The 16,789-nt window shown below is 44.1% G+C and overlaps 1 protein-coding gene across 3 annotated transcripts in view; it reads left to right on the forward strand.

Moving 5' to 3' along the window:
* LOC142582840 (solute carrier family 22 member 15-like) overlaps window positions 1–16,789 on the forward strand; it is a 66,513-nt gene that overhangs the window by 36,729 nt on the left and 12,995 nt on the right. For all 3 annotated transcript variants that reach the window (XM_075692914.1, XM_075692912.1, XM_075692913.1), the window contains exons 4-7: window positions 745–963; window positions 2,455–2,669; window positions 7,145–7,259; window positions 15,635–15,707. In XM_075692914.1, the coding sequence (XP_075549029.1) occupies window positions 745–963; window positions 2,455–2,669; window positions 7,145–7,259; window positions 15,635–15,707 (622 nt within the window). The remainder of the gene's footprint in view (window positions 1–744; window positions 964–2,454; window positions 2,670–7,144; window positions 7,260–15,634; window positions 15,708–16,789) is intronic.

A 16,789-nucleotide genomic window follows, 5' to 3' on the forward strand; every position in this document is an offset into this window, starting at 1 on the left:
AAATTAAGATTCTGTTCCCTACATTCAGTGGAATCTATGTTTTTCTATTAAAAGCAACAAATTTCATTTTGATCGGCTCACGAGTCGCTTAGTGAGAGCATTGCTGCATTTTATGCGCATTTAAATAAATTCCGACAGAACCCATTTTAAGGTGAATGTCAATGTTCATGTGATTAGCATTGAAGCAATGTGGCGACCCACCGCCTTGCCAACGCTGAAACGTGCGCTTCTGGGCTCATCTGTCGCACTTCCTACTGCTTGTACTGTGCCATCTAGCGGTGCCACCATAAAGCTAGTGTGCGGTGCATATTCAGTGCCACGGAGTATTAGAGAAACTTAAAAGAACCATTTTTCTACCCAGTTACCCAAGTTGGTGTCAAAGAGGTTCATTGAAAAGCAGCACAGACCAACTGATACATGCCCAGTGCCACATATCCGGTCAAAGCATTTCCAGTGACCCATGTCGGCATCAAAGAGGTGTTGAAGAGCAGCATATAGGTGTGCCCACATACTCAGTGATCCAAGATGCTCTGACAGTTGGTTTCAAACTCTGTTCCTTCAGCACAGCAGTCTGATGCACTACCCATTGACCACAGACTACCCGTGACCCACACTGGCGGGAAAATCGTTGGAGAAATAGGCGGGCAGTTGCCCTGAAGTACCCGAAGAGTGATAATTGCATTAAAGGAAATTGGAGTTGGCCCCGACGTAAAGCTTCCTGTTGTGTTCTATTCCATTGTGCAGGCTCCTGCCAGAAAGCCCGCGTTGGCTGCTTCTGCACGGTCAGCGAGCGCAGGCACGACAAGTCCTTGTGAACATAGCAGTGCGCAACGGCAAGGTGCATTGCCTGCCGCGTACCTGGGACTTGCAGGAACCCAAGGTGCACCACAAAGGCTCCAACCCGATGCTAGTGTTCACTAGTCACACCCTGCGTGCTCGAACTCTCATCCAAATCTTTCTTTGGTAAGCTTTTCTGTTGATGATCACACACTAAGCTTAATGCTAGTGTTAAAGCTCGTGAAACTTCAGAAATGTGAATGCCCCTGTTACCCTGGTGCGTTTATTGAACCTATATGTGGTGGGCTGTCGGACGCGAACAAGCGTAGGATAAAAAAAAAAGCTGGTAATAACTGCACAGTTTATGTATCTTCATAAGCCAAGATACAAGATAGTATAAGACTTTCGTTGAGACAGGTTAACTCGGCTATAGTGTTAAGCACCGACGCATTGCATCACAGTCGTACAGTATGTTGAGATTTATTTCCTGATTTAATTATAAGTGGAATGATGTCATTTGTAGAAAAGTGGCTTTCATCACTTTTTATATTCTTGAAGTTATGTTCCCAGGCTGCGACTCGCTGTTCAAATCATGCTAAGCACAAGCATAGGTTCCTTGAAATCGACTTTGAAGCTCTGGTGTGTATCAGGTGCATTAAATTGTTTGATAACAATTGACTATGCTGAGTGTTGAAGCTTTCATAATTACCATTTGAATGTTTGACCACGTATGTTTGTTTTAGTTTTTCTCTTTGTATTTGTTTGTTTGTCGGTTGGTTTACTTTACATTTGTTAGGTAATATTTATCTTCAGGCATCCTTGAGCTGCCCTGCACACCTTCTTGGTCTGTTAACTGGCCTCCTTGTATATTTTCTAAATCAACAAACTGACCTAGCTAATCAGTTCTGCTCATGGTACACTGGTGTAAACATAGCTCTGAACAAGCCTCTTAACTGGAAAGAAGTCCCTGATAATATTGTTAGTTTTCTTTGTTTAAAAAAATGGCAAGGGCTCGTGAAGACTTCGAAGACTCTAACAAAACATTTATAGAGGCTAAAGTAATTCTATGTCTGACAGCTGGAAAACGATTTTCGTGACATCTCTTAGTTATTAAGCTAGGGAAGGCCTCACTAATCAAGATATAATTAGTTTGTATAATCAGTGTTATAGTGCTTTTGGTTGTCGAACAAGTTGTCTTCAGGCTGCAGACTGCTAGCCTCTTGGGGGTTAGTTCACTTGCTGCAGGGATTACTCCCAAAGGAGTGGCTGCCCTAGGCTCAGTATTTGGACCAATATGAATTTTTCTGCTGGTGAGGTTTCTTTCTAAGAAACGTGTAGTGGCTTTTCAGGTTTTCGTTGTGGCCTTGTTTTTAATTTGTGTGGATGTGGATGAACCTACCACCACTTGAGTGTTCCTGCTCAACACATCTTGTCAAATTGTTGTTCTCTCAAACCTTGCTGTAACGAAATCGCGTGCAACACAAATGTACTTTTGTTATATCTGACATTCATTACCAAGATACATTTGTTACATGCTAACACTAAGAAAAAGAATTCTTTATTTACTTCGCTATATTTATTATTTTGTTATGTTCATATGCCACGGTTCAGCTGTTCTATGTCTCAAGAAGGGCAGTAAATAAATGACACTGCCTTGCTTTTCTTTTAATTCTTCAGGTTAGTAAATGGCATCACCTACTACGCACTGACAATGGCTGCCAGCAGCCTAGGCGGCGACCTTTACATGAGCACGGCCCTGTCGGGCCTGATCGAGCTACCGGGTTACCTGTTGTCAGCATTCCTGCTCAGTTATGTTGGCAGGCGGCGCTCGCTGTGCGCTGTGATGCTGATTGGCAGCGGGGCAAGCATTGCAATGCAGTTTTCAGATCAGTGTGAGTATTGTTTTGCTTTTTGCTCTTTGGCCATACCTGGCCCTTGTGCCACTAAACCACACACGTTCATTCATTATTGTTTTGCTTTGATTTGGGATGACCCCTGAAAATGGGCAGTGCTTTAGACTGGGACCAGGACAGGAATGACGATGCGCAGAGAAATGTTGAAATGTGTTTTGTTTTCCGACCATATGACAACACATTTAATACCTGCTGTTGCCTGCATTGCATGCTGCGCAGCATTGCATTTGCTTGGCAGGTTCTTTGTGTGTCTGTTATTTGTGATGCTCTATAGGTGTGTTCCCAAGGAAGTGCTTTGTGCAGGGCTGTTGCCCTCGAGTGTTATGTGCCGAGTTGAACTTTCTAAAATAAAATGACAGTCGTAGCAATTCAAAGAATCCTCATGCTATGGAGGTATTAACTCGTCTGCCATGGTATATGTTCTCGGCTTTAGTGCTTGATCACATACTGTTTATGCTGGGGATGGAGGAAATTTACATAGGTGGGAAGGGCATTAGATGCAAAGTCAGCGTAATTCCTCTTAGTCCCTTTTCAAAGGTAATCGTCTGTAGTAGTGCGTATGTTTTGATTATGCGAACAGTCCTGTCTGTCCTTGTACCTGCCAACCTTGGCTGTGCATACATAATTGCAAGTTGCTAAGCTACTGGGACACATCCTCTTCATACCAGCTTGATCCAAAAGGAAACTATCTTCCTAGGGCACAAGCAAGCTACTCGCTTTTACAAACGTTCGGTTGCCCTCTTGTGATTCGTCGGACCCATGCTTTTGTCAGTGGCAGCCATTGCGGCGGGACAGGACTACAGAATGCGCACATGTCGCACTTCTGTCAGTCATTCGAAAACCGAACGCATAATCTGCTGGCAGTGAAACGGGCGACAAGGTCATTTGCTTTGTTGTTCCCTTTAGAATGAATGGCCGCGGCACAGTGCGCTTGGTGTTTGCTTGTAATGGCTGCTCCTCTCTCTTGATGTCTCTCCCCCAGCTGAGTTGGCTGTGCTGCGAGACGTGCTTTTCTATATGAAGACTCATTACACCACCACTTCTGTGCCCGCTTAATGGGCACTCTTGGTAGCCAACGAGACAGTGGCCTCATGATGGAGAAGGTCTTTTTAGCTCTCCAGTTTTTCTAACCGTCAGTGTTCGAAGTCCTTGGGCAGTGCGCTGTTGCTTTACTTTTTGCAAGTGTCTGTTTTCCTTGGCACAAAACATGCTTACAGGACTCGAAGTTTCTTGAAGTTGCCGCCATTCTGTAGTGCTATGCAAGTTTCATTTGTGTTTGCTGGGCCCACGTTTCTGCTGTCGCGAATCAGTACACTCGTGCTATCAAATAAGGCATGGTTTTTGAATGCAGCAGAACCGTAGTACTTTCCTGAAATACGAGCCCACCGTGTATTAGTTTGTAGGTCCGGTAGCAGATAATTCTGGCACATTGTAGAATTGACATCATCAGTGCGAGTACATGTGGAAGATTCTATGGCTCATCTATACATAAGTGACCAGGCTCAAGTGACCTTCATTCGATTTGGCGACCGACGACAGTGTTCATTGTGTTCGTTGTGATTTGAGTGTTACTTATCTTTCTGGGAACAAGTTCCGCCATCAGCACAATGTGATATTATCAATATTGAAGTCGGTCAGCGATGCCATACGTGAAGTGGCCGAAGTGATATATATAACAGTGGTAAGCCAGCGGTAGTGCTTTATGCTTACAACTGATGTCGAAACCAGAGCCAAGACAGCTCTTTCATGACGTCGCCGTATTCCAGGCGCACTAGCTCCAAGGTCTCAGCCTAGCCAAGCACCTGTTTCATCAGGTATGATCATTATTCTGTAAAAGCAAAAAGCAGGCTAGTGTTGAGACGTGTGCGGGCCCGAGTGAACGTTCTTATGTGATGACAGGATGGAAGAGTGGACAAGCTGTGAGGTCCATTCGCTTCACCTGCACTTCCTGAACTAATTCATGAGCTGCCACACTTTGCCATTTGTTTCACTAGTTCAGCATGACGGCATCCGCACGTCGCCGATCGTTTCCTCGTCAGAAAGGTAGTGCATCGGTCATGCATGTGGTGCCTTGACCGTTCTACACGAGCAAGAACTAGCACTTAACTGTCGAGAACTCACTCGTAAAGTGCGCATGGACCTGCAGGGTGTCTACCGACCGGGAAAACCGGGAAAACCGGGAATTCTCAGGGAATTTGAATAGTCTGGAAATACTCAGGGAAAACTCAGGGAATTTGTGATTCTGTCAGGGAAAATTACCTGTAACTTTAGTGAAAGGGAATGAAAGTCGTGTTAATGCTGGCTCCAGTAACAGAGGAATCGCAAAGAATCATCGTTGAAGCTGTGTCATCGGCACGATGTATTGCCAGAATAGTTGACAGATTTTCCAGACGCCCGATAATTCGCACGGCTTTGCGGCACCACCACGTACTCCATATAGCCAATGTATATTGCCCTGATTGCAGGTCTGAAATGGCATTAATCAAAGCCACAACCGCCGCCATTTTGATTATCTCGCCGCCTTGAACCGGCATACTCGCACGCATATCCGCTGGCAGTCGTAGCCATTACCGCGTCAACGTTAAGCCTAGCTGCTTCTACGTTCGCTATTAAGCTTCTTGCCGTGCGGTGCCGTGTTTTTCACTTAAAGAATTTGCCGCTGTCAGCAATGGCACCGACTCCGCCTTTGTTATTCTCGCGATTGGCTTTGAAGCTCGCAGAGCACAGCGCGTTGCGTAATGCCAGTCACCGAAAGTTAGTTTCGCCTCAGTACAGTAGTGCTAGGCGGTGAAGCATAACAAGGGTGGGAAGGGGCAATTGTCACGGGACACAGTGTGTATTCCTTAATTATACACGCGTGCATCCTCGTCTCATGTCAAAGTGCGAGCACCGATATGCCTAATAAGTGTACTGACAGGCTTAAAGAGTTTTTTCGGACGTGCTTGTGGCAATTTTAGCCTTTAAGGGCAGTTAAAGACATGCATTCATTTTTTTTTTCGGACAGCCAGATTTTTCGGATATTTTTGCGGCTCCTAGCGAGTCCGAAAAATGGGACGTTGTCTGTACAACTGACCAAGAGGATGCTTCAAATGGTCCATGGGGTGAAAGGGTGGCAGAAGGAGGATGAGAACCGAAAGGACTGACGCACTAAGGAATTAACGGGAAAGGAAGCGTGCCGCCGCCTCTTTGAAGGAGCTTGAGTTCAAAAAACAGCGTTAGCTGATGCCGTGATGCAAGTGTCCCAAACTCTTTAAAGCAGTTAAACCCAACACTGAGATGTTGTGTACGGGCTGAGAGTATGTCAGGACAGTTGAGGTTGACTTCCCAGCTGCCGAGAGAGAATCTTAATTGTGACAAAGTTCAGGCCTCATACCAATGAGCTTGCTATCAGTTGATAGAAATATCTCCTATTCAAAAATATTTACTCATGTATGCACCTCCTTTTCATTTGTATTTGAATATGTTCGACTCAATTTGGAATGGGTTTTACCATTTCTTTCGCTGTGCATTTTACTAACACCTTCCTTCTGTTTTGTTTTTAAATAAAATAGATATTACTTCTTACTATTCAAATTGGATTGTCATTTCTTTTGTTTCAGCATGCTTACTAGCAACATGGTGTCAGCCTGTCTTGACATAAAACAAAGTTCTGGCTCATTCAGGGAATTTTGCCAAGGTGCTCAGGGAAAACCTGGAAAAATCAGGGAATTTGGAAATGTCAACTTGGTAGACACCCTGACCTGTGAACATGTTGTGGCATATGACGTGCAGCAGACGATAAACGGTGTTGTCTGCGTGCGGTACCACCGAGCAGCCAAAGAAAAATAATGAGGACATTATATTGTTTTAACATTCATGCATAACTTTTACTTCGCAGATAAACATTCTGTTGTTAATGTATCATCTGCATTGGAAGCCCAAATTAGTAACACAACCTTTTGGAACTGCACTCGCTCATCTGTTGACTGTACTCTGCCTCTCATTCTCACAAATTTCACGGAAAGCCTACTTTGTGACGTAGAAGCCAAACCGAACGTTCGAAAAGTGAGCTGTTTGCATGATGGCAGCCCTGGATTACAGAGGGATTGATAACATGGACCCCATGCTTTTGTGGGAGGAGCTGCTACGGTATTCTTGTCTTCTCATTGTCTATATTGTCTCTAGTGATGTAACGAGGAGAGTAATGTGCTAACATTCATTAATGAACTGGTTAGGTGGAATGAATGTCTGTTACTTTATTCACTTTATCGTGAAAATGTAGTGATGATTATGGTGACAATAATGGCTCATTTTTGAAACGTTGGAAGTTCGGCTATACATAGTTTTCTTTTTTCATGTTGCAACAGTTAATTCATTCTATATGGACTTTGATATGTGGATTATGCCATCTTTTCAAGGTTTACATTGAAAGCGTTGAATTACATGCGCCTGTGCACTGATTTTGTTCTGTGCAGTAAACTACAGCACTGCAGTGCGTGACGTTGTCTCACTCAGCGCCAAGATGTGCATTTCAATGTCCTTTGCCATGATCTACGTCTACTCAGCTGAACTCATGCCTACTATTGTGAGGTAAGGACAAAGCAGCCCTACTTCTTGCTACAAGCTAGAGCTTATTTCTGAATTGAAGAGTCGTTAAAAATGAACAGACCGCAAACACACAGACAAGTGCCAATTCCATGCTGGGTTTTAAGGGTGTATTGCAGCATATTCATGTTGTCGCCATCATTAAAGACGAGCAGGCTTTTTTTGTCCACGAATTTCTTCTGCAAGTCTCCGTAACCTATTTGTCTGTTTTATGCTTTGCACGGATGGCTCTGGTTCCAATTAGTTTTTATGTTTCAATGCATCCGTGTGAGTTCTCATACATTCTCATTTTTTTTATTTGGCAGCAATGCTTACCTACTTAGGCATGTTAGCATGGACAGTCTCTGCCAGAACTTTTGATGCCATTGCATGTGTTTGCACCTAGAGGTGTGCAAATAATAACTTTTTAGACTGGATTAAGTACATATTGAATGGTGCTATAAGTAAATATGAATCAGATCAAATATTGAATATGTACTATGTTTAGAAAAGTTTTCGATAATGAACCAGTCATTTTTACCATTAATATAAAATTATCTTCATACCCTAGTGTATTCACATTAGCAAGCTTCTGTCCTCACATTGCATGTTATAAAGCGTTGTTTTCTAAAAGCATAAATGGAGCATTGGGAGCAAATAATGAGCTTATTTGCCTATTAATGAATCATTGGCAAGTGCAAATGATAATGGTTTAGCTGAGAAAGTCTGGCTCCCTGATTGACATAGTGTGCTGCATTACGTAACTTCTTGTGTTTTATGTCTGCTGTGGCCACCAGGTTGAAAGTTATGACACCTTTGGTCCACTTTTATGCATTATCATGCACCGTTGGTGATTTGGAATATTTGAAAGTTATGTAAACAGTATTTGTATTTACAAATATTATCCATAGGATTCAAAGAACAAATTGAATAGTCAGATATTCAATTCATTCTTCGAAAGTTTCGAACATTTGCGCATCTGTATTTGCACCCCTTGTTGGGCGAGGCCATGATATCCCTGCAGAGCTTTAATTGAGCTGAACCCAACTCCTCACTGTGTTGAGCTTTGGATTACCATGGTTTTTACAGGACCCCTGCAGCAGGTCCTGGTAACAGATCTTGTCACTCACAAAGTGGCTCTTTATATTGATATAGACTATATAAATATATATGAAGTATCTATCGACTGCAAGGGTCCCAGAAAACTGAAAGAATGCAAACATTGCCATAAAAACCCATGTATAATATGAGGTTTTTTTTCCTATTATTAGCGTCCCAAATTTTCGCCTTCTACTATATGCGGATCCGAACAAAAATTTCAGTAAGAAATTTGGTCTAGAAGTTTTGGTTTCATTATTGCTGCGTGGCTGTGGCTTGACTTCATCATTGCTGCGTGGCTATGGCTTGGTTTCGTTATTGCTGTGTGACTACAGCATCGTTTCTTTATTGTTGAGTGCGCACCGTGGCAGCACACATGCACACCACGCTTCACAAAGTGCATCTTTTTTATTCCGCATTGGAGGACCAAGATGTCCTGACCACGAAAACAGTACTTGGCTGCTTTCAAGAGAAATATTATTTTTAGCCGCACAGGACTACGGCAACAGTGCGGCCGGGAGGCAGTTTGGCGTCAACGAGGGAAGCATTCGCGGGTGGTATCGACAGAAGGAAGTCCTTTTCTCGTGCAGCGGAACGGGAAAAAGCTTCCGCGGTTTGAAGAGTGGGACATTCCCGGAAATCGAACTCGCCCTGACGGAGTTCGTACGCCAACAGCGAGCTGCACATCTAGCTGCGAGCGTGGAGCTTATGCAGGCAAAAGCTAAGGAGCTTGCAAGAGAAAAAGTGCTACTGAGCTCCGCCTTCAAAGCGAGCAAGCACTGGATTTATCACTACACGTGCCATGCTGCATTTTCCTTACGCCGCCGAACTTCGAATTCGCAAAAGCTGCCCGAATCGTTCGAAGAACTGCTTGTGGCTTTCCAGCGTCACATTATTTCACTGTGCAACTCCAAGAACTTCCAGCCAGGGCAAATCGGCAATGCTGACCAAACGCCGGTTTATCTGGACATGCCATCGCCCCTCACCGTGCACAAAAAGGGCTCTAAACAAGTTTATGTCCAATCCACTGGCAACCAGAAAACGCAAGTTACCATCATGTTGTCGTGTACGGCAGATGGACACAAGCTCCCGCCCTATGTCGTCTTCAGGTGCAAGACAATGCCTAAAGGTGAGCAGCTGCCAAAAAATGTGGTCATGAGATGCCATGAGAAAGGCTGGACGCATTGTGGATGCATGGGCCAGCATACCAGAAGACCTTGTGCGTTGCGCATTCAAGAAGTGCAGCATATTGAGTGCGCTCGATGGCACAGAAGATGAGTACTTGTGGGAAGATATGTCCGACAAAGAACTATCCGAAGAGAGCACAGCTGAAGAAGACAGTGATTGAAGTGCAGAGTGCAAATTAAATAAATGTTTTCCTCGAGTTTTCCTAACTCATATTATATGCGGATAAAACTTTCTTTTTTTTGCATCTTGCGTCCCAAAAATTTCACCTCGTACTAAATGCGGGTTCGTATTATACGCGGATTGTTACGGTATGCTAATCCACAAAAAGGGAGATCTTGAAGAATTGTAAATTATAGGCCCATTAGCTTACTCTCAGTATTACATAAAATATTCACCAAAATAGTCTCCACTGAAATAAGGGCAACACTGGTCTTTAGCCAACCAAGGGAACAAGCTGGCTTCAGGAAGGGATACTCTACAATGGATCACATCCATGTCATTTATCAGGTAATCGAGAAATCGGCAGAGTACAATAAGCATCTCTATATGGCTTTCATAGATTACAAAAATACATTTGATTCAGTAGATATACCAGCAGTCGTAGCGGCGTTACGTAATCAAGGAGTACAGACCGCTTACATCAATATCTTGGAAAATGTCTACAGAGATTCCACAGCTACCTTAATTCTACACGAGAAAAGTAGGAAGATACTTATAAAGAAAGTGATCAAACAGGGAGACACAATCTCTCCAATGCTATTCACTGCGTGCTTGGCAGAAGTATTCAAGCTATTAAACTGGGAAGGCTTTTAGGAGTAAGGATCAATATAGCATATCTCAGCAGCCATATCTCGGCAGCCTCGGCAGACAAAGAGTTTGCCGATGACGTTGTTCTGTTCAGCAACACTGGAGACAAGTTACAACAAATGATCAAGGACCTTAACAGAGGGAGTCTTAGAGTGGGGCTGAAGGTTAATATGCAGAAGACATACCATATTTACACGATTGTAAGTCGACTCGAATGTAAGTCGACCCCCCCCAGCAGCGAGTGTCGTCTATTCCTGCTTGTCTCCACTGTGTCCGTGTTTGTGCGCTGCTTCACCAGCAAGGTACTATGACCCCCCCCCCCCCCCATATCGCTTGACCGGAAAAAAAAAAAAAAAAGCCCGAGGGCGCATTCGATAACGAAAATTTATTAGTAGCTGACATGGTCACTGGACTGCTCGTCTTCACTAGTGCTGCCATCGTCATCGTTGCTGCGGTCCCACAGCGCGTCGTGGTCCAGCGAAATTTCAAATTTGGCAAACGACCGCACCAGGACATCTTGCAGAACAGCAGCCCGCGCCAAATGCACCCAACCACACGCAGCCGTCAGGGAGGCTCATTTGACAGGTCCGGTTGGCGTAATTTCGCATTCTTCTGCCGCCAGCCACTCGTACTCACGGCGGAGCAGAACTTTAAAATTAAGGCGAAGGTCCGGGCTTGTTTCATGACCACGTCACACTTCACTGGCAGGGGCCGATCACGCATTTCAGCAATGCTGCCGCAAACTTAGCCTACAGCTCCGGAAAGCGTCCAGACTTCGGCACGTCGGAAATTTCTCACTTGCCGCCACAGGGTGAAAATTTCGCTTCGCTGCAGTTGCCACTCTCGCACCACCCGTTTAGAAACATCGAAATTGAGGCCCGCTGCGCAGTGATTTGTTTCTTCGGCGTAAAGGATGGCAGCCCTCTTGAACACTGCTGTGAACGAGTGCCGAAAGATTAGTGAGCCTGCAGCACTCATGACGACTGGGGAAGCATAGAAGTAGCACGTAGCCAGCAGTCAAGTGGAGCGCGTCAAAAAGTTGGTCAAACCAATGCCTTTAAACAGAGAAAGAGAAACCCGTGAACGGTGTCTGCTCTTCCATGAACTACCGATACTCCCCGCAAGCGCCGCCTTTCTAAGGGTGCCGCCGCAAATGGGAATAGCGGCGCTTCCATCAACTATCGACACCCCCCATGAGTGTTGCATGCACTGTAAGACTCTCAAAAATGTTGAAAAACCCTTCCGAAAAGCGAACAAACACGCGGGATAGCGAAAAGATACAGGTAGGACCATAGAGCAAACATAAAATTGTAACTACGTTGTAGCTCTCGTTGGTATCGCTTTTTTTTGGCGGGGCCATGTTTTGGTTTCGATTGTAAGTCGACCCCCCCAACTTCATACTTTCAAATTTTAAAAAAGGGGTCGACTTGCAATCGTGTAAATACGGTAGATAATCGTGAATAGCTGGGCAAGGGAACAAGCGTGCAGGATCGCCAGTCAGCCTCTAGTGTCTGGAAGCTTACCATTATCATTGAAAAGGAAGGTGAAGTTCAGTGTTTGTTGGAAGCCCGTTTGGTCGGGATGGAACATGGTGAAAAAGTAGACAAAACCGGGGGCACTGCGCCGACCAAAGTGAAGTTCAAAAGAAAAGAAGACGTTTCGGCTCCCACGTGGAAGCGTTGTTCACAGGTAAAATAAATAAAGGTGTTCGAACAGCTCGTTTAAATAGTCTTGAACACGTGACGCAGGCAGCGCGCATACACTGACGGCAGATTGTCATTGCTTCTGTTCAGAGTGTGTGGTGTAGTCTGAATCATGAGTGACTCAAGATAAAGGCATCAAAATAGCCCTTTTGTTCTGGCAAGGACACGTGCCTTCCCCCAGTCGATTGCATGGCCGCTTTAAGCGGCATGCTCGGCCGAAGCACTGGATTTCACATTTTCGTTTCTGACATCATAATTGTACTGTTTAAGACGCCTTTCAAAGTTGCCAGTTTCGCCAATACACGGTAGTCACAATCCGCGCATCGGACAACGTACACAACACCTGGTATTTCTTTTTTTTTATTTGTCCTTAACATTGACGAGTGATTGTCGTAGTTTCTGGTTTGGAATGGTGTGCCACTTCAACATTGTATGAACGCAGAATACGGCTTAGAGCTTCACTTGTGGACAGGATATATGGTATTCCGGATATATGGTATTCCGCCGGAATATATAGTATTCTGCCGGCTTCCGTACTCACACGCTTCAGGCTTGCCAATGCTCCGTGGTCGCTAAGCCTCGCTCTCCCAGGGTGTAGACCACGTGGCTCTCGTACCGACGAATGTCATTTAAAAAAAAAATCATTTGCGGAGAGGCCTAGCATGTTGAAAAGTTCACACACTGCAGCCACTGTCGCCTCGCTCAAGAAAGCACGCAGCCGACGCTAGCGATCAAAATCCACGCTAGCCCTACGCTTCGGTTCTAACAAAAGTCTCGAACAAAGCAAAACTGTTAAAACTATCGTCCGATGCTTCAAGAGCCCCACGTTGGGCGCCAGATGTGGGGTTCTGACCCATGCTCTTGAGACAAAGGAACGACAACACAGTACTGCAAACAATCACAAGGGCATTTATTGCACCTTTCATAGACCCTTGCCTGCTAGCCGAGTTGCTATCTACAAAACATGCCGATGGGTGCACGACAAATCGCGGAAGTCCGACTCGCCGCGACCGGATAACGAGCGAATATGTTCGCTCCATACTGGACACCAATGCCTGGTCGTTTGCGCGTACGGTCACGCGAACGGTGGTGCGTTCGAACAATTCTGTTCGTCCATTTCGGGGTAGGCTTCACGAGACGGTCTCGCAGAAGCATGGATCAGCGCACGCGCAGAACATCCGCTTGCCGACCCCAAGCCAAAGAGGAAGAGCCTTATTCTTTTTGTGCCCAAGTAACCCCGCCGTTAGGTAGCATTAGCAGAGCAACACTCACGCCATCTCTCGTACTACCCTGCAAGCATACTGATTGCCGAGTAAAGCCACATGGTGAAGCCGGATTACAGGAGACGGGAGCTATGCGAGAAAACAACATATCAGGGGACGCGCGAGTCGCGCATCCCCACACACTTTACCAGTGCTGACATATGGGGCAGAGACTTGCAGATTGACAAAGAGCTTGAGAGCAAGTTAAGCGCCGCGCAAAGAGCGATAGAATGAAGAATGCTAGGTATAACATTAAGAGACAGAAAGACGCTAGCGGTTTAGATCAGAGAGCAAACGGGTCATGGAGCTGGGCAGGTCATGTAATGCACAGGTTAGATAATCGTTGGACCATTAGGGTTACAGAATGGGTACAAAGAGAAGGGAAATGCAGTCGAGGACGGCATAAGACTAGGCGGAGTGATGAAATTAGGAAATTCGCGGGCACTAGTTGGAATCTGTTAGCATAGGACAGGGGTAAGTGGAGATAGCAGAGAGAGGCCTTCACCCTGCAGTGGACATAAAATAGGCTGCTGCTGATGATGATGATGATGAATAGCCCAATTAAATTTGCACTTACAGTATGCTCTACTTAAATGGAACTAGAAGGGACAGAAAAAAAGGGTTCTGTTTTTCCAATGTTTCATTTAACCAAAGGACATAAAAATTGACTTCAGACTTTCAACTTCATCTCTTGCTGTCTGGTTTGAAACATTGAAACAGCAACGTGCACTGGAGCACTAATATTTATGTCCTCATTATTACCAAACTGGTGGAGTTCACCACCAACTCCACCAAGATGAATTATTCAACTGCCTCTTCAGAGCAGGTAGTGAGGGCGTCATCTGAGGTCTCTTATTCCTGGCATCGCAGTTGAAGCAGTAGTGGTAGCCTGAATGCAAGGTCCTAGACTTTGTGCTCTTTTCCTCATCGGGGATCATTGTTTGCCTAGCAAAGTCGTCATGATGGAAACACTGTTGTAACCTCAACATTGTTAATTTGCATTAACTATCCTGCAACTGCCTGATGAATTGTGTATTCTTCACTCTATATAGCATCATTTCACATGTTCCTAACACTTGGCGTATTCCATACATTGATGAAGTAGATGGTAGTTTCGATTAAAGTTCCATTTAACACTAGTTCACAAGAAATGGGTTCTGTTTAACCTAAGTTTAACATTGTGCCTATAGACAGTCAACCAAAGCTAATACCATCGTTTCATTTATTCCGCATTTTCTTTTAAGCGAGTTTTATCCCGAGTCCACCGTATTCTTGTGTGCTTGTTTCTGTATAACTAAATGCATTGCATTTTGTTTCAAGTTAATAACACACTCCAGATTTGTGTCCATAAGCCTGAATTGTGTTCTTTCATATATTTGCAAGACACTTTGGGTGCTTTCGGCCACCACCCTGAGTGTATAATTTGATGTGCAGAGAACTTTGGTTATAGATGTAGTGACCCTCATGCATGGTTCTTTATTTTTTTCACATGTTTTTTTGGCCTCTGTATTCTCTAGAACAATTATAACTTCAACAGTTCATGTGGTATGCGAAACAAACCAGAGGCTCTGTATTATATGTGCTGTAGTGATTCTCTTCTTTTGATTCCATTTGTTCGTCTTTCTGTTCTGCTGAGTGACTAATTTCACCATAAACAACAGGTGACAGTGTGCATGAGCCAGTAATAAAAGGTGAAAAAGAAGATATTGACAAAAAAAAATTACAGAATCTTGCCCAAGGGTGTGCTGTATTGAAAAATTGCACATGCCCTAGTATTTTCCATCTCTGTAAATTGTGAAACTATGCAACTATATGTTGCTGTCTGCTAGCTTCCCAGACCAGCTTGTGCTTTGCAGACAGTAATGGTCAAGGTTAAATGCTTCAACTTAGTATATGCAGTTGATGATTTAATGGACACCTGTTGGGTGCAGTGCTTATTGACCCTGTGATCGTATTAAGTGGTTCTGAGCCTCTGTTCTGTGCTATTTAGTTGTTTACCAGTAAGAAAATTATTACAATTTGTGCTATAGTGAAGGAAGGCTTGACATGGCAGCTATTGTGGATCTTTAATTTCTTTACAGAAAGATGCAAATTGGAAACAAATTGCATAAATTTCATAATGTCACACTGACCTGAGTGGCATTGAGAACCATAGTTTCGGCATTCATTGCTGATGGGAATGATTAAGAGGTTCTTTTGTTCTTGTGTATACTATCCAACTAGTGTGCAGCTTTATTAGCAGTGGTCATGAGCTCTTCACAAGGTTCTTTCAAGTATGTTCAGAAAGGTGGCGTCTGCTCACTCGATTCCTTTTCTTCTCTAGGAATGTTGGAATGGGCATTGTTTCCGTTGCAGCAAGAATTGGCGGCATAATCTCTCCATTTGTCAGCTTGCTGGTAAGTAATAGCAAAGATGGTTACTGCATGCGAGACATTTCTTTCACTCGTGGTCCTTGAAAGGGAGCAGTAAACTTTTGTTAGACATTGTTTCCTTCCCTAAAGCAGTGCTGCTTGTAGTGCACCCTATTACACATAATAATGTTTATGCAACCTCACAGTCTCAGTTTCATGTCTCCCGTTAGTGCTCATAAACACGAATGGTTTCAGAGCACATGTTCAAATGCAGTGCTTTTATTATCAGTACTCGAATGCTGTTTGCCAATAAACAGGGCTTGAGAGGAAGCTTTATTGTGTGCAACTTCAATTTCTCTATTCAAATCCATATAAAATGCAGAAATGCTTTTTTAATAGATCAACTGGGGCATCTTGAATGAAATTTGTTGCAACTGAAAGAGAAAGTTAAATTCTAGTAACTCTAGGAAGCAGAACTTTGATCTAGCATACGCTGCTGTTGCTCCCTCTTTTTCTAAATCTGATGTATTGAACCCCCTAACAAATAGCTTCACTGCAGAAGCCTATGCAGTACTGTCTGCAGTAAAACATGTAAAGAAATTAAAACTTGACAGAGCAATAATATTCACAGGCTCGTTAAGTCTTGTAAAAGCATTAATGTCTTTACAAAAGCATACAAATCTTGTTTTTATTGAACTCTACTCTATCTTGTGCAACATTTATTTATCTCGTAGACATGTAATAATACGCTGGGTTCCTGACTATAGAGGAATCGAAGGTAATGTGCTTGCCAACGAAATCGCCAAATCAACAGCATCGCAGGTATTCATTGTGCTGCTGTTCCCGCCACAGACATGAAGCGTTTCCTACGAAACAAACTGCAAAGCCACTGGAAACGCTTGTGGGATGCTGAAAGGAGCAATAAGCTTCACGTGACTAAGCCGAAGTTAGGTTTCTGGCCCCCAACTACGAAAACATAAAGAACAGATGTCCTATTCACTAGACTCAGAATAGGACACACATTTTGGCACTCATAATTTTCTTTTTACTGGTAACAAGCCTGCAACCTGTGGTAGATGTGGTGACAGGCTGAACGTCTTCCACGTCTTCCTGAAGTATCGGGAAGC

Source organism: Dermacentor variabilis, chromosome 5, assembly GCF_050947875.1.
Source record: "Dermacentor variabilis isolate Ectoservices chromosome 5, ASM5094787v1, whole genome shotgun sequence".
Lineage (NCBI taxonomy): Eukaryota > Metazoa > Arthropoda > Arachnida > Ixodida > Ixodidae > Dermacentor > Dermacentor variabilis.